This window comes from Physella acuta, unplaced genomic scaffold, assembly GCF_028476545.2.
Source record: "Physella acuta isolate Inbredline_101_S28 unplaced genomic scaffold, ASM2847654v3 ptg001935l, whole genome shotgun sequence".
NCBI lineage: Eukaryota > Metazoa > Mollusca > Gastropoda > Physidae > Physella > Physella acuta.
The window spans coordinates 50,814-75,006 of NW_026733440.1; the positions used below are offsets into that span (position 1 = coordinate 50,814).

The 24,193-nt window shown below is 38.4% G+C and overlaps 1 protein-coding gene across 1 annotated transcript; it reads right to left on the bottom strand.

The window, feature by feature from the left end:
• Nucleotides 1–1,627: 1,627 nt before the first annotated feature.
• On the bottom strand, nucleotides 1,628–21,166 carry LOC131931280 (calpain-3). The gene is made up of 11 exons (XM_059288022.1): nucleotides 21,028–21,166; nucleotides 15,642–15,801; nucleotides 9,378–9,567; nucleotides 8,827–8,980; nucleotides 7,893–8,112; nucleotides 7,120–7,167; nucleotides 6,055–6,146; nucleotides 4,506–5,683; nucleotides 3,671–3,885; nucleotides 2,702–2,919; nucleotides 1,628–2,069 (listed from the first exon to the last, which is right to left on the bottom strand). The coding sequence occupies exons 1-11, from the start codon at nucleotides 21,147–21,149 to the stop codon at nucleotides 2,057–2,059; spliced, it is 2,610 nt and encodes an 869-aa protein (XP_059144005.1). The 5' UTR covers nucleotides 21,150–21,166; the 3' UTR covers nucleotides 1,628–2,056.
• Nucleotides 21,167–24,193: the final 3,027 nt, after the last annotated feature.

The window sequence follows — 24,193 nt, forward strand, 5'->3', positions numbered from 1 at the left end:
AAAAATCTGGAATACACGAAAAAAATATTATAGACCATTTTAAAGCAAATTGTTGATTGGAGAATGCAGGCAAGTAAATGAAGTATAAAGTAATTATGACACAATTATACTAATTAAAGTAAATATTGCACTGGGCTATGTTAAGATATGGAAATAGCCTCACCGATATAAAACGTTAAACAAAGAGCTAAATACCATCACTAAATAAAACAAATATTGCACTAGGCTTTGTTAAGATGTGGAAATAGCCTCACTGCTATAAAACGTTAAACAATGAGCTAAATACCATCACTAAATAAAACAAATATTGCACTAGGCTTTGTTAAGTTGTGGAAATAGCCTCAATAGAGTCATTGGAAACTAAACAACATCACATACAAATATTGCACTAGGCTTTGTCATGATCTAGTAAACGCCTCACAAATAAATAAAGTCAAAAGATGCGCTAAAATAGCACTAAATGAAACACATATTGCACATATTTTACCAGACTAATTAGGTTTATACACATTAATTTTGATTACGCATACATAACAATACCATATTACACTAACATCTTTCTACTCTCAATAATAAAAGCTGGAATTTCACCATAATCACTACCATCAACACTGCACAATCGTCGCACCAACTAGTAAACTCAAATAATCAACAAAAGTCGCGCAAATAGTCTCCACTAGTCTTGGAAACAGAACGAACAGCGCTACAAATAAAGAGACAGTTTCACTAATAAAACTTTAATAAAGGCGGTCTAACTTCAATAAATAGTACACTAGCATTCGAATGTCGAGTTTCTAAAACCATTCAATTTTATTCTAATTAAAACTTGCATAATATATCAAACACGTAAAAGTATTAAATCTTACAAAAATGGTTCTGGGTCTATAAGCAAATAATAAATCTACATTCATATTGACCATAAAATGTTCACACAAATATGTGTTACAACGATAGGTAAGAGGGTTTTCTACATTTAAGGTACAATGATTGGTATAGCAAATATATTCCAGTTTTTATTAAATGTATCAGTTAAAGATATTTACTTGTACATGAAATAAAATTAACGTTAAGACACTTGATAAAAATCTTATTTTTAAAAAAAACTTTACGATACAAAAATATTTTTAAAGTAGAAACAGCTTCATGTTAAAACTTATCACAAATACGATTTGGTTCTTATAGTTTTTCACATCGCCACTTCCTACTTCATGGTATTCTAATAGCCAGTTCCGACATAGGAATAGCAAGTCCGTGATTTTCCGACATCGGAATAGCCAGTCCGTGATTTTCCGACATCAGAATAGCCTGTCCATGATTTTCCGACATCGGAATAGCCAGTTGATGATTGTGTGGAATACAAATAGCCAGTCTACACATATATTAGTTCTTGGATTTTAATGTCCTTCATCAGGCTTACATATCAGTCCCAGGCTTACAGACCAGTCCCATGAAATCACACACTTTTAAGCACAGTTTCTTTTTCCTTTTTAACGTGAAGTTTTAGCCTCTTGATTCCTGCGTTGTAGATGCTGTAGGTAACGCCCCTCCCTTGGGCACATCAGCTGTGTGGTGGGGGGGGGGGGGGCTAATACATAGGCAAAATATGACTCTTCTCAACTCTCTGGCTAGTTTTTGCGTCTTGATTTCTTAGGCGTAATAATCCAATCGTCTACCAGACTATGGCACCAAATTAATTATTTAACCAACATTTAAACCTAACCCAACCTGGATAAAATTAAAGCTATTTTAGTTACTACAAGTGAATATAATTACAATAACTAGATGCATCAAACTGTTAAGTTTTAAGGGCGAACATCGACAGAAAAAATACTTGAAAAAATCGAACAATGATTTAATTGCACCTGGATTTTGTGTCTATTTCTCATCATATTACTTGAAACTCCTTTTCCAGTTGATGTCGTTTCACTTCAACATCAACTTTTGTATTTACATGTAAAAATGTCTGATTAGAGTAGATGTACTTGGTAACATCCGGACACGAGGCACATTAGATGAACACAGAAAATATCCCACCCAGTTTCTGGCCTCTCTGTGTTCACGATATTTTGCTGGAATAAAAATAAAAACATGGGTTAAATAAAAAGTCTCTCTTCCTAAAAATCCCTATAATATTTTTTAAATACCAATCTATAATAACTTTTAACACGTTTCGACAATAGCTTGTATTTGTTCTAACTCATAGAATTGTGTATGTACACTGTAAGATATTAGCCTTTAGATATTTTTTTTCATTAAAGTACATTTGAAGTCGTATATATACAACATTGCCAGGTAATGTTTGTTCGTTGCTGATTGTATGTCAGAATATATTGTTGTATATCTTTTTCTATTATTGTATGTCTATTTATATTGGTGTGTGTTTATTTCTATTGCTCTATGTCAAACTCTATTGTTGTATGTCTGTTCCTATGGGATGTATGTCTATTTCATTTGTTCAAAATCTATTTCTATTGAGTTATGACTTTTGTAAGCCTAATTGTAAGCCTAATTTCTTGCTATTCTAATAGCTGTTGTTGGATATCTTTTCATTTTCTTGCATGCATATCTATTTTTGTCTTATTTCAATAGGGCTGGTAAGTCGGTCACCAAACAGTTCTACGGCTCAATAAAACCTGCATGAGCCATAGAACTGGTTGGTGACCTACTTACCAGCCCTATTATCGTCTGACATGATCATTACCATCCGGCCTTGACCTGACCCACGTCAGACTCCGACAGCACGCGCAGGAGGAACTCGCCCTGGTGATGGTCCGCGTGGTAGTAGGGCACGAGGAAGTAGCCCCCGGGGTCAAGGTCGAACCTGGCCGTGACCTCCCGCCTGTCCGGCTCGCCGTCCACCTGACCGATCAGCTGGAGCTTTGAAATGTGCCTCTTCTCGTCCCTGTCGCAGTGCTTCGTCTGGAAGTGGGGCAAGGTTTGTTTTAGCAAGTATAAAGTTTTATAAGGACTAACATCAAGTTTTTATAAGGACTAACAAGTACCAAGTTTTTATAAGGACTAGCATCACGTTTTTACAGCAAGTTACACGTTTTTTATAAGGACTAGCAAGTATCAAGTTTTTATAAGGACTAACAAGTATCAAGTTTTTATAAGGACTAACAAGTATCAAGTTTTTATAGCAAGTATCAAGTTTTATAAGGACTAACATCAAGTTTTTATAAGGACTAGCAAGTATCAATTTTTTATAAGGACTAGCAAGTATCAAGTTTTTACAGCAAGTAACACGTTTTTATAAGGACTAGCAAGTATCAAGTTTTTACAGCAAGTATCAATTTTTATAAGGACTAGCAAGAATCAAGTTTTTATAAGGACTAGAAAGTATCAAGTTTTTATAAGGACTAGCAAGTATCAAGTTTTTATAAGGACTAGCAAGTATCAAGATTGTTTATAAGTACTAGCAAGTATTAAGTTTGTATAATTACTTGAAAGTATCAAGTTTTCATAACATCAACAATCGACTATCGCGTTTTAAAATTAACTATGAAATATCAAATTTTAATGTTAACTATCACATATGAAACATAAACTAAAATATATCAACACTTGCAATGTATTATGCATCAAGTAAACCTAGCATGTATCAACAAAATGTAAAAATGCATCAATAAACAACACGAACATAATCGATGATCAGAAGAACTCTACTCACCCTGTACAGACAGAACCCTATGGGCACGAGCAGCGAGTTGGCCGTGGACGGGCCGTGCCTGTAGTCCTGGATGAGCGAGATCAGCACGTGACGCTTGTCCTGCAGGGTCGGGGTCACCAGGGGGTCCTTGACCTCGTGCCGGGTCACCAGGAAGTAGACGCGGTGGGTCTTGGAGTGGACGTCCAGTCGGGTGCGGTCAGCGCTGGGCGTGTCCCCTGGGGTGGGGGGGGGGGGGGCGAGAGACGAGATACAATTAATGACGTGTGTAAAAAAGGGTTAACCGGAAAGATGAAAAACGGAAAACTGAGCACAAAAAGTGCGCAATAGATTTTTTTCTAAATCGATTTATTTATAGACTTTAGAAAAGAATGATCAAATGTACTTTGTAGCATAAGAAAACATTTTTCTACGATATAGGATCAAATAAAAGTTCATAAGTGTAATGAGTTTGTATTTGCGCATGTTTCTGTTAACGCTGTTGCGCATTTTCTACTGCGCATTTTACTAGGAACTAGAATAAAGAAGGGGGAAATAAAATGTAAGTCAATATACGCAATACAGAAGTACGATACAAGTAAGCATTACAGAGATAAGATGCAAGTCAAGATAAGTAACTTAGATACAGGTAGGACAAGTAACACAGATAATATACCAGTCAACGGTACTGTAGAAAAAGATACATTTAAACCGCGTAATAAAGGTTATATAGTAAGTTAGAGTACAAATTGTTTCAAAACTTACTGCTGATTTTAATTAAAAAAATGAATTCTGAAAAATTATAAATATACCAAAATAGAGACGTTTGTATAACGAATATTACAGAAAAAGTGGTTACTTTTCCATATATCCTTATGCTCGAGGATAACTCTCCACTTGCCGTCTGATCTGAAATAATCTCCCCTTGTTGCCAGAAACGAGCTTTGAGTCAAAGAACTAAGGGAACCAGACGACACGTCTTTCGTATTTCCGGTCGAGTTTGGCGCGCTTTGCGGTCTTTTCCCGTCGTCTGCTATCTTCAGAAACACATCAGACGTGGAGTACGAGTTGTCTGCGGTTGTCGGACCTGGGGTGGCTGGCGTCACGCTGAACGTTGCTGACGCGTGCGACTCGTCGGGCGTGTCGGCCGGCGTCGACAACAACGAGAAGCTGGGTTCGAATCCGGATGGCGAGGCCCAGACACCGGAAGACTCCTGGTCGGAGCCTGTGGCACTATCGGTGCTGGAGTGATGAGGGGAGGTTAAAGACATCCCGTGCAGCGTGGTGTCCAGGCTGTGTTTTTTCATGAAGTTTGTTTTGTGGGTTTTTCGAAAAGCGTGACCGGTTTTGTGTCCCGGGCTGCTGTGGGCCCCCGGTGCGTCTTTTAGTTTTTCACCCGTGGATTTCCTCCTACGCGGGCTGGGCAGACAGGAACTGGATAAATGTTTGTTGCAGGATTGACTATCACTGGGGTGGGGCGCCCCCCCGCCGGCGTCACGTGACTGACGGGTCGGGCTGCACGGGTTGCTGCCGTCGTCGTCCCCGGCTCTTTGCCGTCCGGCTTCGCTGCACAGCTGCGCGCGGTAGTCTCTTTCTTTAGCGACGAACAACCGCCTTCTCATAGCAGCGTCCGTGTGCTCGGTTTTCCCTCTATCGTTCCTTGAGGGCGAACACGGTGCGCTGGCAGGGTCGACGTAGAAGTTCGTGTGACAATCAGAGTCGCTGTTGGTTCGCCTTTTGGACAGCTGCTTGGCGAAGCTGTCGTTCGGCGACGTGAACCGCCGGGCCCGGTTCCGGTACGAGCCCTCCGTCCAGGTGTCGGTGCTGTGCAGGCCGGCGTCGCTGTAGGTCCGGTACGTCCGCTGGATGTTGAACCCGTCCATGCGGAACGGTTCCGGAGAGCTGATGACGATGAGGCCGCCGAAGTTGCACCGGAAGTCGCTGTAGGTCATCCAGTACTCGTCGAGGTCTTTCTTGGAATGGGGTTGCAGACGAGACATGAATTCAGAGTTGACGTTCTGCCAGGAGGGTGTATCGCTGGGGAGGGAGAAGGGGAGGTAAATATTGTAGACGACGTGGATGGTATAAAGGATAGAAGTAATGTCTAGTAGGTTTGTTAACATTTATACTATTTTAAACCTATATAGGCCTACTAGCTATTAATAAACATGTATATTATTCTAAATTTGGTAATAAAAGACTTTACTTTTTATGACGATGTGTGACAGTTGGAAGAGGAAGGTTGAAGATAAATATCGTCAAGCAAGCAAGCGTGACCCCCTAAACCCACAGTTATCCAAAGGATAATGGGTGATCTAGTATACTTTAAATAATAATAAATTTTATGGAAGATGATGTGGTGTAGAGTGTGCAAGTCCCTAGTGAGGAATGTGAAAGGTCAATCTTACCCGTCAGAAAATCGACCGTGCCATCGAGGCTCCGAGCCGTACGGACATTTGAGTCGGATCATCTGCTCCATGCGGCCACCGCTCACAGAAAACTGGGGGAAATAGTTACACGGAACAGTGAATACACAGTGAATACAGTGATAAGATGATACATGTTAGTGTCTTTTACTCATCAGAACCAGGGGTGGACTGGCCCGCTGATGGACAGTGAAAAATCTGATGGGCCCCTAGGTTAAAAAAATCCCGAAGGGCCCCCAAGAAAAGTCTCAATGGGCCCCTAGGAACTGTGCTGTAATAGCCCTATTAGTGTTTTGATTTCTTTTTTTTTTAATAATTGATTGGAATTTCTCCGTTTGAACATTTCAGTGCCTTCATACCAAGGCGTAAAATTCAGTTTTTGTTGTTGAAGAAAAAATGCACTATGAAAAACGTAACATGGGGTTGAGGGCCTATTTTAAAATATCCCGGGCCTTTAGGGCAAAGCCAGTCCATTCCTTATCAGACCAGAGCTACGACATTTAAATCAATTTAGGTCTCCACAGAGAAAAAGTTATTCAATATGCTCTGCCTTTAGACGCCATACTTGAGTACTTAACTTAGTGGATCGATGATATACACCATTATTTCCTCTCAGACATATTTAAATACGATTATAAAAAATATAACGTATTTGTTTAATGGACACTGAATGTGTCTAGTTGGGACACACAACAATACTCCCTTCTAATTGCAAACAGTTTCGTGGTCGCAAAACTTTCACCAGAAATGTGAACGGTGCCTAGACATAATTCTAAATATTTGAATACAACTCTTTGACATAGAGCACTAAGGTTAATTAGATTCCACAACGTGTGTATCGAATGACACCTTTTATTTATTTTAAAATTTAACTTGATCTCTAAACCAATTAACCCGGTGTTCCCAGTTCACAGATCAAAATGAAATGCTTAAAACATTTAACCCTTTCAGGACAAGGGATGAGAGAATGTAAATCTTCGTGAACTTCCTTGTCTAGGAGTCGCGTTGAAAGGGTTAACAGACATTTGAAAAGATTGTGTGAGTTACCTTGCTGACCGCTGTAATGATGTGAAGGTATCTGTCTTTATCTGAACTCTGCAGAGAAAAGACAGAAGTAAAGTAGATCACAGCAACACCAGAACCAGTCGTGCATAGGCGTAGCGAGGGGGGGGGGGGCGGGGGGGGGGCGCCGACCTTAGGGGGGGCGCCAAATTGAAAGTTTGGGGGGCGGGGTTCTAATGAAAAGTTCGAGGGGGTGCAAATGAAAAGTTCGAGGGGGGGTGCAAATCGAAATTTTGTCCCCGGGCGCCGCGAAGGGTCGCTACGCCTCTGCAGTCGTGATTGGATGATGGGTTAGAACATCTAAGTAAGGTAGAGTTCAATGACAGAAGCATCTTAAATGTTGCTATGCTGACTTCCTCATATTACATTCAATTATTTTAATAATACGAAAGTTAATTAACGTGAATGTAAAATTAACAACGAAAAAAAATATTTTTAAATACAATTCTTTATAGTTATTTTCAAATTTAAACCACATAGTGATATATATATATATATATATATATATATATATATATATATATATATATATATATATATATATATATATATGTATAGGATATATATATATATATATATATATATATATATATATATATATATATATATATATATATATATCCTATACATATATATATATATGGTTGGAAATAATTATATATATTTATATACGTATGTATAGGTTACATAAAGGATATATATATATATATATATATATATATATACCTATATATATATGGTTGGTAACGTATGCATACCCCTGAGTCATCTGACCAGTTAAAACCGGCTGGGGTCAGTCTTTTGTTGTTCCTCCAACAGGCCATGAGTGAGCGGTTCAAGGCCGACTTGTACAAAATGTGGAACAGGTTTGAGGGCGGGTCAATGTCCGGCGTGAAGAACTCGCAGATGGCACCGGTCAAGTCGGTCAGCACGTCCAGGGTGAAGCCGTACTCGATGGCCTGGAAGGTCCGTTTACACCTGTGGGGGTGGGGGAGATGGGTGGGGAAAATGTATGAAGATAATGTTGTATTCGGGTTAAGTGTCAAATTGAATTGGTGTCAAAATTTAGTCTGTGACAAGTTGAGGGTCAACATTGTGCTGTCTAGTGACCAATAGACCATGCAAATATACAGCTGTTTTAGAGGCATATGCTCACACCGAGGAGTGAATGTAACTGTCGATGCCTTGGTCCGACTCCCTATTCGTTTCCTATACTAGTCATATCTATAAACGTGGGCACCAAGTTTAGTCGACCATCTTTACATTTGTGATATTTTCTGCACATCTGTATAAGAATTAAAATTTACGTAGGTGATAGACAAGCCCAATCATAGCTGAACATCTCGGCTAAACCTCTACTTGATTGTCAACTCATTGAACGTTAAGACTAAGACTCGTGTATGATCATAGACAGTTTGTATAAAATATCAAGTGCATTGAGTAAAAACTAGTTTCGATGGATAATTATATATATATATATATATATATATATATATATATATATATATATATATATATATATATATACATATATAAATTGCTGTGTGCGTTTGTGGAACATGTTTAGTGTTATAAGTATATATTGACAAATATTAAAAACATATTGTGTATAAACTGATCTTATATATAATCTTACTTGTCGTGTATATTGTGTGTACACTTACTTGTCATGCATAACGTGTGTACACTTACTTTGCATAAGCTTTCTCCACCAGAGGTCCCCACATCTCTCCAGCACTACCCAGGGGGCGGGAGAACAAAGGGAAGCCATCCAGGATGGGAAGATAATCGTCGACGACAATGTCCACCCACTCACCAAACCTCCAGATGTGGAAATGAAAACAGCCTACAAAATAGATAATCGATTGAGATCAATAGACATATTCGATTTGAATTATTTAGTCGTTAAATTAAATCTCTGAGAGTAAGTAAAGATCCCCTTAGAACCTGACGGTTTATAGGGCAAGTGACGTAGAGTTCACCTGTTTCTGTAAATTCAGAATATGAAGGAATAGTATGCTCAGGACTATACCCAGACGCCTTTACTTTCCCTAAGCGTCAGGTATCCATCAAAGCTCGGTGTACTCAAGGACGTTCAACGTTCTTGAACCCGGATTCGTACTCAAGATTTTCGGGTTAGCAATCGTGTGCTCTAACATTTGACCACTGCTCCTATAAATATCTTTGAGGTATGTCTTTAAAACGAGTTTGGGACGAAACAGACATCGCGCGAAATGACTCACCAACATAGCTGGCGTCGAAGTTCTGCTCACTGTTTCTGAACCCAGGGATCAGCCGCTCCAATGCACGAACGCTGAGTGACACGACCACCAGGGCCGCGTGAAACCACCCCCTCTGTTTCCACAACTGCCACGGGAAGGGTTCGTCACAGATCCCCCCGACCCCCGTCAGGATGGGGTCTTCCTTGATTTCCTGTGAAGTGGGAAAAGTTGGTTAACCAGTATGGAGGGGGATTGTTCTTGTTTAATATTTTAATTTTTAATTAGATTAATATTTCGAGATAATCTACCCAAACTGCTAATTTAACTTTTTTTAAAATGCAATGTCTAAGAAATTCCTATTTAAAAAAATAATTTGTGAAAGAAAAAACTTTTTAAATGCGTCTGACTTGAAGACTTTAAAAAAAAATGTGTATGTTACAGTGAAGTGACTTACAGTAAGAACTGAAATGTTTCCAAATAAAATGTACGGGACGAGCGCTATAAATTATTCCGGAATCTACATTGCGAGTCTATAAAGGAAAACATTAGAAACAACATAATAAAACGACAAACAGTTATGGCCGACCAGAAAGAAGATCCCGACAGCAGAACTGCCGACTTACTGTTTCCCATCTAAAGACCGCCGAGAAATGAGCCGTTGACAAAAGATCTCTCGACGATACTGTTCCCGACAAAATAACTCCACCCAAACTAGGTCTATACAGAACAAAACTCGACGCAATCAATTCATTTCGGTAACAACAAAACGAACTACGAAAGGGAAACACAGTAGGCCTATATATTGGGACTACAAAATAGAAGTACAGAGGATTTCGAATTCCTTGACTGACATTACAGCTCAAATGGTGTCTTTCTTTTTGCAAGCGAGCTGCAAGGTGGCTAACCTTTTTAAAAAAAAAAGGGACGGCGTGGCCTAAGCGGTAGAGCGCTAGGCTGCTAACCCGAAAGTCTAGAGTTCGAATCTGGGTCCTGAGTCCACCCAGCTCTGATGGGTACCTATCTTATATTAGGCTTGGCAAAGTGCTGACCGTACCTTCCGAGGTCAAGAAACATATTAACTCTACTTCATCTGCCCAATGGATCGCTAGGTCTTAAGAGGAATCTTTACTTTTCTTAACCTAACCTTTAAACAAAATGCCCCTAAAACTACACTTGCCATACTTTTAAAAAGCCGATGCTATCAGCGTTGTGGGTAGACAGAAGTGGATGTTGTTTACAGCCACAGGGATTAATGCGGGTGTTTTAATGGTCCCCGAATATAGAAGTCGTGTGAAGTTCCTAAACAGTATAGCTTACGGTTGGGAAAATAATCGTTTAATTACAGGGGGATAATTACAGTATGGAACTGTAACAGAGATTTAAGGCAGCTTCAAAGAATGAAATAAGTTCCAGATGGATCGATGCAAAGCGTCGTGATATTGGCTAGCTGGATATTGGCTAGCTGGATATTTGCTAGCTGGATATTCGCTTGCTGGATATTCGCTAGTGGATATTCGCTAGCTGGATATTCGCTACACGCTAGCTGGATATTCGCTAGCTGGATATTCTCTAGTGGGTATTCGCTAGTGGATATTCGCTAGTGGATATTCGCTAGCTGGATATTCGCTAGTGGATATTCGCTAGCTGGATATTCGCTACCTGGATATTAGCTAGCTGGGTGATAGCGGGCGTGTGTCAATATTTGCTACCCGTGTGTACTCTAGTGAGATATCGAGATATTCGACTTAAAAGCTCACTCTGCTCTGCCTTAAAGAATTATACACAGTCAGAGCTTTTAAAAAATAAACGGCTGATTGGCTTTGCAGACATATTTAACTGTTTTCTGCATCATTTGTCTGACATAATAAACACTGTTAAGGGACACTGACTTTTAAAAGCGCCAACGGCCTTTGCAAATGGGGGGGGGGCTTTTCGCCCACGTGAATAATTATATATAACTGGGGGAGGGGTCAAACTCGATAAATCGACCCGAAATAAGTCGCTACACCTCTGACTGTTGTAACAGTATCGATTATGTAACATGACGTCTATATTGAAAACACGTGTGTGTGTGTGGGGGGGGGGGGGGTTCGAACTCGTGATGTTTTTGTGTACTTCACAAGCCGATTACGATCATTCCTCAACCAACAACGCTCGTGGCTATCTTTAACCTTGATTCGTGTCTTTAAATAGCGAACTGGTGAGCAGTGTGTGGCTCTTCTAACCTCGGCTGGGACGACGTCGCGAGTATAAAAATAAGCAGTTAACAACTTAGTTTGACAGCAATCAGTGTATCGAGTGAAGTAATTGGTTGATTGGCTTTTCGATATGTCATACGTCGATTTGGGGGAAAACCTCGGTAGGGTTTGTGGGGCTATCTATTGCTGGCATCGCTTGTCTAGAGAAGGTACTGGGAACCTAATTCTGGCTCCTAACGCTGACCCAGAGCCTAACCTTAATTATAAACCCTAAGTCGTACAGTCACGATAGGGCCTAGTGGTAGAGAGCTAGACTAATAACCCGAGAGTCTCGAGTTCGAATCCGGGTTTAATCAGCTCTGTTAGTTTCCCAACAGTGTTATCCCCTCATATGACCGAGGTCATCTGAAGCAGATAAACTCTACTTGATACGGTGAGAATCACGATATGGGTTAGAAACAGAGTTAGACCAACATACCTAGCGCTTTCAAATTAAGAACATACTTGTAGTTTCTTCTGCTAGGGTTAAGCGTAAACCTAGAACTAGGGGTTGGATTGGAGTTCTCTGCAAATTTTCTCTTACAGTAACAGTAGCTGTTTCTAGATTTCTTGGATGTATCGGTGAGACTACCCACAAGTACTTTTTAAAAAGTGAACATTGAACATTGAATATAGTATATTTTCTACATTGTTTATTTGACCTACCCCCACCTTTTCGCCCCACCCAGTCCCCAATACCTAACTCATAAAAGCCGAACTTTAGCAAATAACGCGTCTATTTATAGCCGGCCTAATAAGCACCTGCAAGCCTCTATTGCAACACGCGAATCTTTATTAGGCCACTCACGCCCAACTCGTGGTCTGTCAGATCTCTGATGCAGGTCAAAGGGGGGGGGGGGGGTGATGTAAAGGGAGAGAATTCTTCGTCAATAGTTGGATTTTACGCGGTTATTGGCCGTGTGTAGGTTGTTGTCAGGGCGACGGGACGTTCTGAGGATAAATTGTGACAAAAACCTGGCAAAACATAGTTTGTTGAACATCCGCGAACCGTAGAGGGAATTATTAGGGAATTGTAAAGGGAATCGTTAGGGAATTGTAAAGGGAATCGTTAGGGAATTGTAAGGGGAATCGTTAGGGAATTGTAAAGGGAATCGTTAGGGAATTGTAAAGGGAATCGTTAGGGAATTGTAAAGGGAATCGTAAAGAGAACTTTAATAAGAATTGAAATAGGAATTGTAAAGGGATTTGTAATTGTAAAAGGAACAGTAAAGGTCACTGTAGGGGAATTGTAAAGGGAATTGCTAAGAAAATTATAAAGAGAATTGTAAAGGGAATAGTAAAGATTACTGAAGGGGAATTGTAAAGGGGAACTATAAAAGAAAACGTAAAGATATTGTAAAGTGAATTGTAAAAGGAATTGTAAAGGGAATTGTAAAAGAGGATTGTGAAGACAGTTGGAAAAGACACTGCTGAAACGCTGTTGTAAATTAAAATTTAAAAAAACTTTTTTTTTGCCTTTGGTGTTCTTTACTTAGACAGGATTAACAAAGTTTTTTTTAATGACACATTTGCATGATGACAAATTATTGACATCTTTTTGTGTTATCCAAACGACTGCCATCCTGGTATATTGGCCAATTAATTGACATCCTAATATATTGAACAATTAATTGACTTATTGAGTGTATAGATTGACTAAAATCTTATCAAATGTGATGCATAATGGATATTCTGAGATATTGACAAAATAACTAGCATATCGGGGTGTTGACTAATTACATAACATCTCGTCATATTGACTGAATCAATACCATTTAGTCATATTGACTAAATTTTCTAGCACCTCAACATATTGACTAAATAATTGACATCTCGGCATATTGACTAAATAAATTACATCTCAGCATATTGACTGAATAAATTACATCTCAGCATATTGACTGAATAAATTACATCTCGGCATATTGACTAAATAAATTACATCTCGGCATATTGACTAAATAAATTACATCTCGGCATATTGACTAAATAAATTACATCTCGGCATATTGACTGAATAAATTACATATTGACTCAATAGTTGATACAGTCTAGGCAGTGTGGTAGAAAATGTAATCACAAAACCCACATATTCGTGGATAAGAGATGAAGAAGTCAGATAACATAGTTCTTACCACACCATTCCCCAACAACAGATATTTCTATTACGGTTTATAGACAGCCCGTTTATGTTTTACAATTTAATTCAATTTCTACTCTGAATATCAATTACATATTATGATAACGTTCCGGTGTTAAAATTCAAACAGAAAAAAAAATGTGCGAGCAAATCTTCACAAGTTTCTATACCTTTTTGCAACGTTTCTTTCATCTAAAGAATGATTTAACCGTTGCATTATTTTACAAAAAAAAAAAAAAAGAAAAAAAAAGAAGAAAAAAAAAAAAGAAAAAAAAAAAAAAAAAGATTGTAAGGTTTTAATTCTGGTAACGTCTCGAAACACATAAGGTAGTGGAGACACACCTACGTGTAGTGGTTTGGTTTGTCGATATGGTTGTGTGGTGTCTTGACCGGATCAATAGCACGTCTGCCGGCAAGCCGGAAGGCCGATGCCGGAAGTTATGTGTTTGTGCGCCACTTATTGCATAACTACAATCAATTTTTTTTTGTCGTCTCCAGGTTGTGTGATTTAAAACAAAATAAAATCCTTCTTTACTTATTTATCTCATCGAATAGAAGTTTTGTCCTCCATATTCCCCCACCCCTTGTTATCCTTTAGAATTGTCTAGAATTCAAGCGAAAGTAGGCTACCGTAAAAGATACATTGCGAAATATCTGAATAAAGAGAAAAAAAAGCCGGTGAAATAATGGCTATTAAAGAATAGTCAGTTCTGTCCGCGTCTAATGAGGCCAATCCCGTGATGGAGTTTTCAATAAAGATTGGGAATCTGAAATCTTTAGGGTGTGTTTTTGTCAGCTGGACACGTTTTGTTCGTTAGAATATTCAGATTTTTTTTTTGTACTGACTGGGCCGGAAGTTTGTTTTTGCCGTAAATAGGAAAAATGTTAACATATTGTTTATTAAGTACACATTTTCTTTATCGTCGATACTTGGTTTTATATGAAAACAAATCTCCCGAAATCTTCATTAATATAAGCCGACCATTCTTTATTAAAATCTGCTTACAAAGTATTTAAAGACACAACACCACCCTATAGATTAACACCTTTCTTCTTCTTGGTTCTTAATTTTTAGTGCTGGAAGGGTTCGAACTTTTCGGTTTAGCAACCATGAGCTTAACCGACTCGACCACGCCTATAACCACCTTTATGACATGATAATACTAAGGGAGGTGCAATATTTACGTTGTACGCTCGATTGCTCTGCAAAGAGAAAGATACCTTAGATAATTCTACAGAGCTTAGATACTAAATGAAGTTCTACACAAAGCAAAGATAAACGATGTATGTTTGGGCGGTAGAGAGGAACATCTTCACAGTAGTACTCATCTGTTTCTGTGACTTCGGCATATTGAGGGGATATTGTGGTCAGCACTCTGACCAGCCGCCTTTACTTTTCCCTAACGTGAGTCAGGTATCCATCGGAGCTGGGTTAACTCAGGGATGTCTTACGGACTCGAGTCCAATACCCGAACTCGAGACTTTCAGGTTAGCAGTCGAATGCTCTACCGTTTTTCTACACAATCAACTTTTGTATAGTACTGCAAAAAAAATAATTTGGAAGCGGTAGTAATCAATGAAGAGATATTTCTGGATGGGGGCAAAACTACCTTGAGAATCGAATGTCTTGGAGAGGTACCACACTGGGACACAGCGCATCAACGTGCAGGTAAAACTGTCCAAACATCAACAACACCTGTACAACTGACGTCATCGTGTAAACACGTGACATGTCACGGAAAGGATCACATCACCAAAAGGTCAACCAATCAGCATCCACCTGGTATTGAACTCCAGACGTGCACACTTAGGGGTGGGGTAGGAGGCTAAGGGGATGGGGGGACAAACCATCCCCTACCTGACAAGAAAGCCCGGGGACGGGGACACAAACAAGCTATTAACATTTACCTTCGGTCGTCTGAACACGGTTCTCTCATATTTGTCATCGCCGCTGTAGACGTAGGTCAAGGACGATCGATCCGGCGGGAAAGACGAGTCGACGAACAGATCCGAGGTGGTTAGCTCCCCTTTTAAATCTGCCTTCGCTTGCACCATTTTCTTGATACGGCTGAAGTAGATAAACAAGGGAAAGGGAGGTAAGGATTAATGGCGAAGTAAAAACAGATATGATATTGTTGGGAGTTATGTGATTAAATATTACAGGATAAGCCGCGGACGGTGTGAAATTGTTGATGACAGGAGAATGCTGAAAATGGAAGTATAAAAATCTGGTGGAGGGGTGGTGAGGTAAATGAATGCTGAATTGCATTAAGAATTTTTGGCGCGATCGAACGTGATATGTAGAACACTCGCTGTTCAAGTTGCTGTGGCGTAGGTGGGTGGGGCAGGAGGGGGTCGATCTGCTGATGGACGACAGTGGGTGGGTGGGTGAGTAGTACAGAGGGGTCGATCTGCTGATGGACGACAGTAGGTGGGTGGGTGAGTAGTACAGAGGGGTCGATCTGCTGATGGACGACAGTAGGTGGGTGGGTGAGTAGAACAGAGGGGTCGATCTGCCAATAGAGGACAGGGGGTCGGTCTGACAATGGAAAGCAGGGTGAGACGGGGGGGTCGATCTGCTGATGGACGACAGTGGGTGGGTGGGTAGTAAAGAGGGGTCGATCTGCCAATAGAGGACGGGGGGGTCGATCTGCCAAAAGAGGACGGGGGGTGGGTCGATCTGACAATGGAAAGCAGGGTGGGACGGGGGGATCGATCTGAAAATGAAGAACAGGGTGGGACAGAGAGGTTGATCTGCTGACGGACGACAGGGGGGGGGTAATTTGCCAATGGACTGAGGGGTCCGTCAGTGGGTGAGGTGGGGGGGGGGGGGGTTCGATCTCACGACCTGACCATGTGGGACGGTGTGTGACCGAGTAATCCTTCTTCCCATAGTGAATAAACAAATCACAATAAACAAACCACAGAGCCCAAAAATGTGTATCTATGTCTGTTTTTTTTTTTTTTTTTTTTTTTTAATTCACGGTTTTGATTCTCGATGAGAACAGATGAATACAGTTCTTGAAAGGTGAGCAGGGCCAGGTGTTCCGCACATGCGCAGTGTTAACGTATTACCAACCTTTGGTTTTATCAAGTACTGTTAGATTTTAACACCGGAAAAATATTAGTTGAAAGTTGGAATAAATTGAAAGTTGGAAAATTTTGAGTTGAAAGTTGGAATAAATTGAGTTGAAAGTTGGAATAAATTGAAAGTTGGAATAAATTGAGTTGAAAGTTGGAAATAAATTGAGTTTAAAGTTGGAATAAATTGAAAGTTGGAATAAATTGAGTTGAAAGTTGGAAATAAATTGAGTTGAAAGTTGGAATAAATTGAAAGTTGGAAAATTTTGAGTTGAAAGTTGGAATAAATTGAAAGTTGAAAATAAATTGAGTTGAAAGTTGGAAAATATTGAGTTGAAAGTTGGAATAAATTGAAAGTTGGAAAATTTTGAGTTGAAAGTTGGAAAATATTGAGTTGAAAGTTGGAATGAATTGAAAGTCGGAAAATTTTGAGTTGAAAGTTGGAATAAATTGAAAGTTGGAAATAAATTGAGTTGAAAGTTGGAATAAATTGAAAGTTGGAATAAATTGAGTTGAAAGTTGGAAATAAATTGAGTTTAAAGTTGGAATAAATTGAAAGTTGGAATAAATTGAGTTGAAAGTTGGAAATAAATTGAGTTGAAAGTTGGAATAAATTGAAAGTTGGAAAATTTTGAGTTGAAAGGTGGAATAAATTGAGTTGAAAGTTGGAAAATATTGAGTTGAAAGTTGGAATAAATTGAAAGTTGGAAAATTTTGAGTTGAAAGTTGGAAAATATTGAGTTGAAAGTTGGAATAAATTGAAAGTTGGAAAATTTTGAGTTGAAAGTTGGAATAAATTGAGTTGAAAGTTGGAATACATCGTGTTGAAAGTTAGTAAATTTTGAGTTGAAAGTTGGAATAAATTGAAAGTTGGAAAAAATGGAGTTGGAGGTTTAAAAAAAATTGAGTTGGAAGTTGGAAAATATTGAGTTGAAAATTAAAAAAAAAGACATGCAATTACATAAGCGACTTCAACGCTGTTTTTTTTATTGATTGAATACTTAATCAACTCTTCGGAACTTTATTAACCCCAATGATATTAAAAATCAATATACATGTAAGGTACATACAAATTACGGTTAAGCAAAATCAAATCTAAATCAATCTATCCACACACAAAATGACGATGTTAAACAAGAAATAAATGCAATAAAAAATGAACTCCTTGACTAGATTTAATCAACATAACTGAAATAAAAATGAAAAAAATAATTCCTGAAATTATAGAACAGTGATTCTCGAAACATTGGTGCGTCCCCCGTATTTTCTAAGTGGCTATTTGGCCAAAAAAATTATTTTATCATTTTATTTTAAATGTTCGTATATCTTCGCTCATGCTCTTATAGATTACCCCAAGAGCACAAATTGAGAACCTCTGCCCTAGTCTAGAGACTAAGATAGAAGTACATCAAAACTGTCCTGTCCAGTGGCATAGGCAGGGGGGGTTAGAGGGGGGTCATAACCCCCCCCCCCCCCCATAGACCCCTCGGTATATATAAAAAGTATGAGGGGGGGGTGCAAATCGAAAGTTTGAGGGGGGGGGGGTGCAAATCGAAAGTTTGAGGGGTCGGTGCAAATCGAAAGTTTGAGGGGGGGGGGTGCAAATCGAAAGTTTGAGGGGGGGGGGGGGGGTGCAAATCGAAAGTTTGTCCCCGGGTAAAAATTGGAACCCCCCCCCCCTTGAGACGATCCTGGCTACGCCACTGGTCCTGTCTTTAAACAAATTGTGAACCCCTAGTCTAGAAACTAAAACAAGAACATCTAATCTGTCGTCTCTAAGCGTAGAATCCTGGCCCTAGAGCAATTAACCAATACGTCAGTTTAAACTGTCAACATTTCACTCTTGTCCTACACAATGGTCCCTCAACTGTTTTTATAAAAAATATTTTATTTGCTTTTTTTTTATTTTTGTCTGTAAAATTAAAATAAGTTTGTTTTGAACTAATCTTGATATTCCAGGATTCCTCTGCAATTAAAAAACAAGCTTTTTGCCATTTTGTCCCCTAAAAAAAAGTCACAGTTCATCCCTTGTTATTTTGAGAACCACTGCGACCCCATAAATCCGAGAATGCCAGACAATTAAATTCTCCAATTCAATCTTAAAGGATTAAAAAAAAACTGAATGTCTTTTGTGACAGTGAACATGGCACATTGTAAAGACACATTTAATTTTTTTCCAATTATTGTTAATTAAACTTTGAAAATATTTTTTTTCAAATAAATGTCACGGGAGTGGATGAATTAAATTGAACAAATAAAATCTTTAAATGTGGATTAGCCCTTCCCCCGGGCGGGGAGAGTCTTTAACTCTCTCTACTACGCCGGTGTGTACGTTCGCTGTTTAGCACCTCACCGGCTTGAAGTACATCTTTTGTTATAAGGGCTGGGGACGTGATTAGGTTTAAACTAAATTGGTGAGTTAATTGTTCGTGTGCTTGTTACACGCGCATTTTTATTTAAAGTTAATTTTGGTATTCTGCTTTTTAATGTATGCCATAACGTAAGGGGGGGGGGGTGATCCCATGAAATTAGATATTTATGGGTACTGGGGTCCCATTGAGGTGTTGCCCAGTAGATGTTAAGAGCAGAGTTTCTTCCAGGCATCTCTTCGCCCCCCACCCCTCGACGAAATAGAATGTATGTAGAAAATATATACTTTTACCAGTGTCCGCTCCCCACCCAGAAAATAGAGTCCCCCCCTCCCACCCATCCCGAAAATTTCAAGAGCTCCCCCCCCCCCCTCCATTAGGAGAAAAAAGTCTGAAACAAACACTGGTTAATAGCTCTATGATCCTATGACCCCATTATAACAAATATTTTAGGGTTCTGGGATCCCGTTGAGAGGTTACCCAATGGATTTTAAGACCTTAATGATCCCATTAAAGGAGATATTTCTGGAAAAAATATACTTACGTGCTTTAAATAAAATACAAATGTGCAATACAAATAAAGAATAAGGTTCTTAACATAGCATTAACAGTATCAATATTTAATCTAAAAATATATTTTGGAATAATTTTAGAAAAATGTTTTGTTAATCCAAAACATGATTTCTTTTAATTTCTAAATTTGCCTTTCGATCGATCCAGTAATTGGTTTTATTTTAAAAATAACCCAAACTGGTGAATTATAACAAACCAGTGTTCCGCACAGACGATCAGAATTAATGCAATTAAAATCTATATTCAGCACACTTTGTCCTTCAAGATTATTTCAAGAAATGTAGAACTCATTTATACAGCTCTACTTTTTTATTTTAAGACATGTGGAACTCATTTATCTAGCTCTACTTTTTATTTTAAGAAATATGGAACTAATTTAGGCAGTTCATCTGTAAATTTTGAGACATGTACAACTATTTTATCAAGCATACCTGTAAATTTTGAGACATGTGGAACTAATTTATCCAGCTCACCTGTATATTTTAAGAAAAGTGGAACTATTTTATCGAACTTACCAGTAAATGTTAAGAAATGTGAAACTATTTTATCCAGCTTACCTGTATAGTTTAAGAAATATGGAACTAATTTATCCAGTTCACCTGTAAATTTTGAGACACGTTGAACTATTTTATCCAGCTCACCAGTAAATTTTTTAACACGTGGAACTATTTTATCCAGTTCACGTGTAAATTTTGAGACACGTGGAACTAATTCATCCAGCTTACCTGTAAATTTTGAAACACGTGAAATTAATTTATCCATCTTACCTGTAAATTTTGAGACACGTTGAACTATTTTATCCAGCTTACCTGTAAATTTTGAGACACGTGGAACTTATTTATCCAGCTTACCTGTAAATTTTGAGACACGTGGAACTATTTTATCCAGTTTACCTGTAAATTTTGAGACACGTGGAACTAATTTATCCATCTTACCTGTAAATTTTGAGACACGTTGAACTATTTTATCCAGCTTACCTGTAAATTTTGAGACACGTTGAACTATTTTATCCAGCTCACCAGTAAATTTTTTGACACGTGGAACTATTTTATCCAGTTCACGTGTAAATTTTGAGACACGTGGAACTATTTTATCCAGCTTACCTGTAAATTTTGAGACACGTGGAACTAATTTATCCAGCTTACCTGTAAATTTTGAGACACGTGGAACTAATTTATCCATCTTACCTGTAAATTTTGAGACATGTGGAACTAATTTATCCATCTTACGTGTAAATTTTGAGACATGTGGAACTAATTTATCCATCTCACCTGTAATCCTGGTACGGCGTCTCCCTGGGCGTCCGCTCCAAAAGCGGGAGTGACTGACATTCCCGCGCCTTCTTGTGGGAGGTCCGAATTTTGACCACAGGGGTCAACCCGTCCCTCGTCATGGCTGACAGGCAACAGGTTTTCTGCCTGTCGCAGGTAAAAAAGAGAACATTTGGGATTGGATTTAATGATAATGAATTTCAAAAGATGAAGATGAAGGTTTTGTGTAACTCTTGAAAAATTAAAAAAAACACATCGAAATAAAACTAAATGACAAAAAATAGTTGTAGAAGTAAAGCGTCACATTACTCACACACGTAAAGCCGCTCACACATAGGAGCACACAACACGGACACACAAACATACCCACAACAAAGCGCGACCGAATATTGCGAATATAAAAGTGCGCAATGGCATTAATTTAAAATCGATAGTTTCAAGACATAAACAAAGAATGACCACATGTAGGCCTTCATTGTAGCATAACAATACATTTTTCAATACATGAGCAAATGAAAGTGTATACATATAATGAGTTTGTGTTGAGGTATTTTGAGGTATTTTTCTGATGCGCATTTGATATACATAACAAAATATAAAACACGATAAAGATGGAGCCAGTTTTAAAAGAATTGATTAAGTTATTATTAAAATATTCATGATATACAATATAAAACACGATAAAGACTATATGAAACCAGTTTGATAGCTTTAAAACAAAAAAAAAATCTACAATTTCGATAGTTTCACTGGACCAGTAGCTTGTAGGTATAATAATTTTAATCTAAAAATAGACGGCGATCGATTTTTTTAAGGAATACATTTCACATCGTGTCTTGTCTGCTACGTTAGGAGGTGGCATTTCCTCAAAGGTGTTCACGTCACTGTCTATAATTGAAGTTATTACACACACACACACACACAAACACGCGCACGCACACACACACACATAAACAATTTGTTTCTACATGTAACAATATTTTCTACATATAACAATATGTTTCTACATATAACAATGTGCTTCTACATATAACAATGTGGTTCTACATATAACAATGTGGTTCTACATATAACAATGTGATTCTACATATAACAATATGGTTCTACATATAACAATATGTTTCTACATATAACAATGTGTTTCTACATATAACAATGTTTTTCTACATATAACAATGTGTTCCTACATATAACAATGTGTTCCTACATATAACAATGTGTTTCTACAGATAACAATGTGTTTCTGCTAGTCAATGTAGTCGTGTAGTTGAGTGAAGTGTTGCTAGAGTCTGTCTAGAAAATGAATCACGCAGTTTGCTAAACTAGGAAATAAAATAATGAAAAAAAACGCGGATTTAAATTAGATTTTTTTTTTAAATAGGGGTGTGTTTGAAGTAAACTTGTTATGTCATTTTACAGAGCTCTGGGATTTACTAGTGACATGTGACTTCGCGTGGCTGTCTGATGTTCTGTAACGAAGTAAGGGTTGGGATAAAAAAGGCTATCATTATTAACCGAGTCAGCTCAGCTCTTAAGGGTCGGCGTGGTCGAGTCGGTAAAGCTCATGGCTGCTAAACCGAAAAGTCTCGAGTTCGAACCCTAGTCAAGCTATAACAACCGGGTATGGTTGCTGTGACCACACTACTATTCTGTGTGTGCTCAAGCCATTAAACTGATCTACATCGTTCTTAATTCTATTGTTGTTATGCGCCATATAAGCCGATAACTCCGATAGGATTTGTAAGTTGTAAAAAATAGTTTACCAATTTCTCGTTTTGGTAGTTGCCAGCTTAAGTTTTCTTTTTTTTTTTAAACCAAATGTAAATATTTTTTATTAAATCTTTTATTTTTATGTTATGAAATCTACTTTCGCTTTTGGAATCAAAACAAGCTCAGACGATGAGTTATTGTTTTAAGTTGAAAATAACACACACACATAAATATATAGATAGAATACAAATGTTTTTTGTTATCAATGGGATTCCCGTTCACAACAATTGATCTAGTTCGAAAACTTTTATCTCTCCCTTGCTAACGAGATTTGAATTTAAGTGAGAGAGAAGGAGAACTTAGTTGAACTTACAAGTCTTATTTTAGCCTGATTTTCTTTCTGGATTTGCTTCCATAGCCTTTGTCCAACCAAGAACAAACTACAAGGCAGCAGTTGTTTGATTTCGGAACTCGAGACTTTTCGGTTTAGCAACCACACCGACCCCCATAACACTGATGAACTTATCTTCATTTTACTTTCAGGAATCCGAAACAGCTTCTTTAAAAAATAATATAAAGCCGATCACATAGCCCCACGCTTAACCCTAAGTGCAACAGATTAGCCATCGATAAGAGTATGTGTAAGGCTAATCTATATGAAGAGAAAAGTACGATGTCTTCAGCCGTTGATCGTCTCCTGATTTAAGAAATCAACTCCAACTGCGGCGTGTGCTGGTGACAATCAGATTCAAGTTGTTCACAAATTCAACGAATTTTTTTATCTTTGACATCAAATTTATTCATCTCCCTGTCTCCCCCCCCCCCCCCTTCCCCCCCCCCCCCCCCCCATCTCTCTCTCTCTCTCTCTCAACTTCTTGCTAGCCAAGGAATTGACCAATCGGAAACAATTACCGATTCTATATTTAGATTTGACACAAACACGGCTAGCCATCACTGCTCAAATAACCTATGACAGGGGTCGGCAACCTGCGGCTCGCGAGCCGCATGCGGCTCTTTTGGTGTCCAGTTGCGGCTCTTCAGCTCCATGCACAAATATTAATAATTATTTTATTTTATTTACAAAACTCATAAAAATATTAGTCGACAACACTCGGTAATAAACGCTATAACAATAGGTATAAACCAGGGGTCGGCAACCTGCGGCTCGCGAGCCGCATGCGGCTCTTTTGATATCAAGATGCGGCTCTCCAGCTCCTTGAACAAATACTAATAATCTTAATAAAAAAATAAAATATTTGAAATAAAAAAAATTGTTAGTGGCTCTTTGAAACCAGTGAAATTTTGAAAATTGTAACTTTTGGCTCTTCCGCTTAAAAAGGTTGCCGACCCCTGACCTATGACATTATCAGAAGTGCACAGATTACTAGGTTTTTAAATCTACGCGTAAGATTTTTTTTTAAATACGTGTTTTATTGATTTCTTTAGCCATCATCCC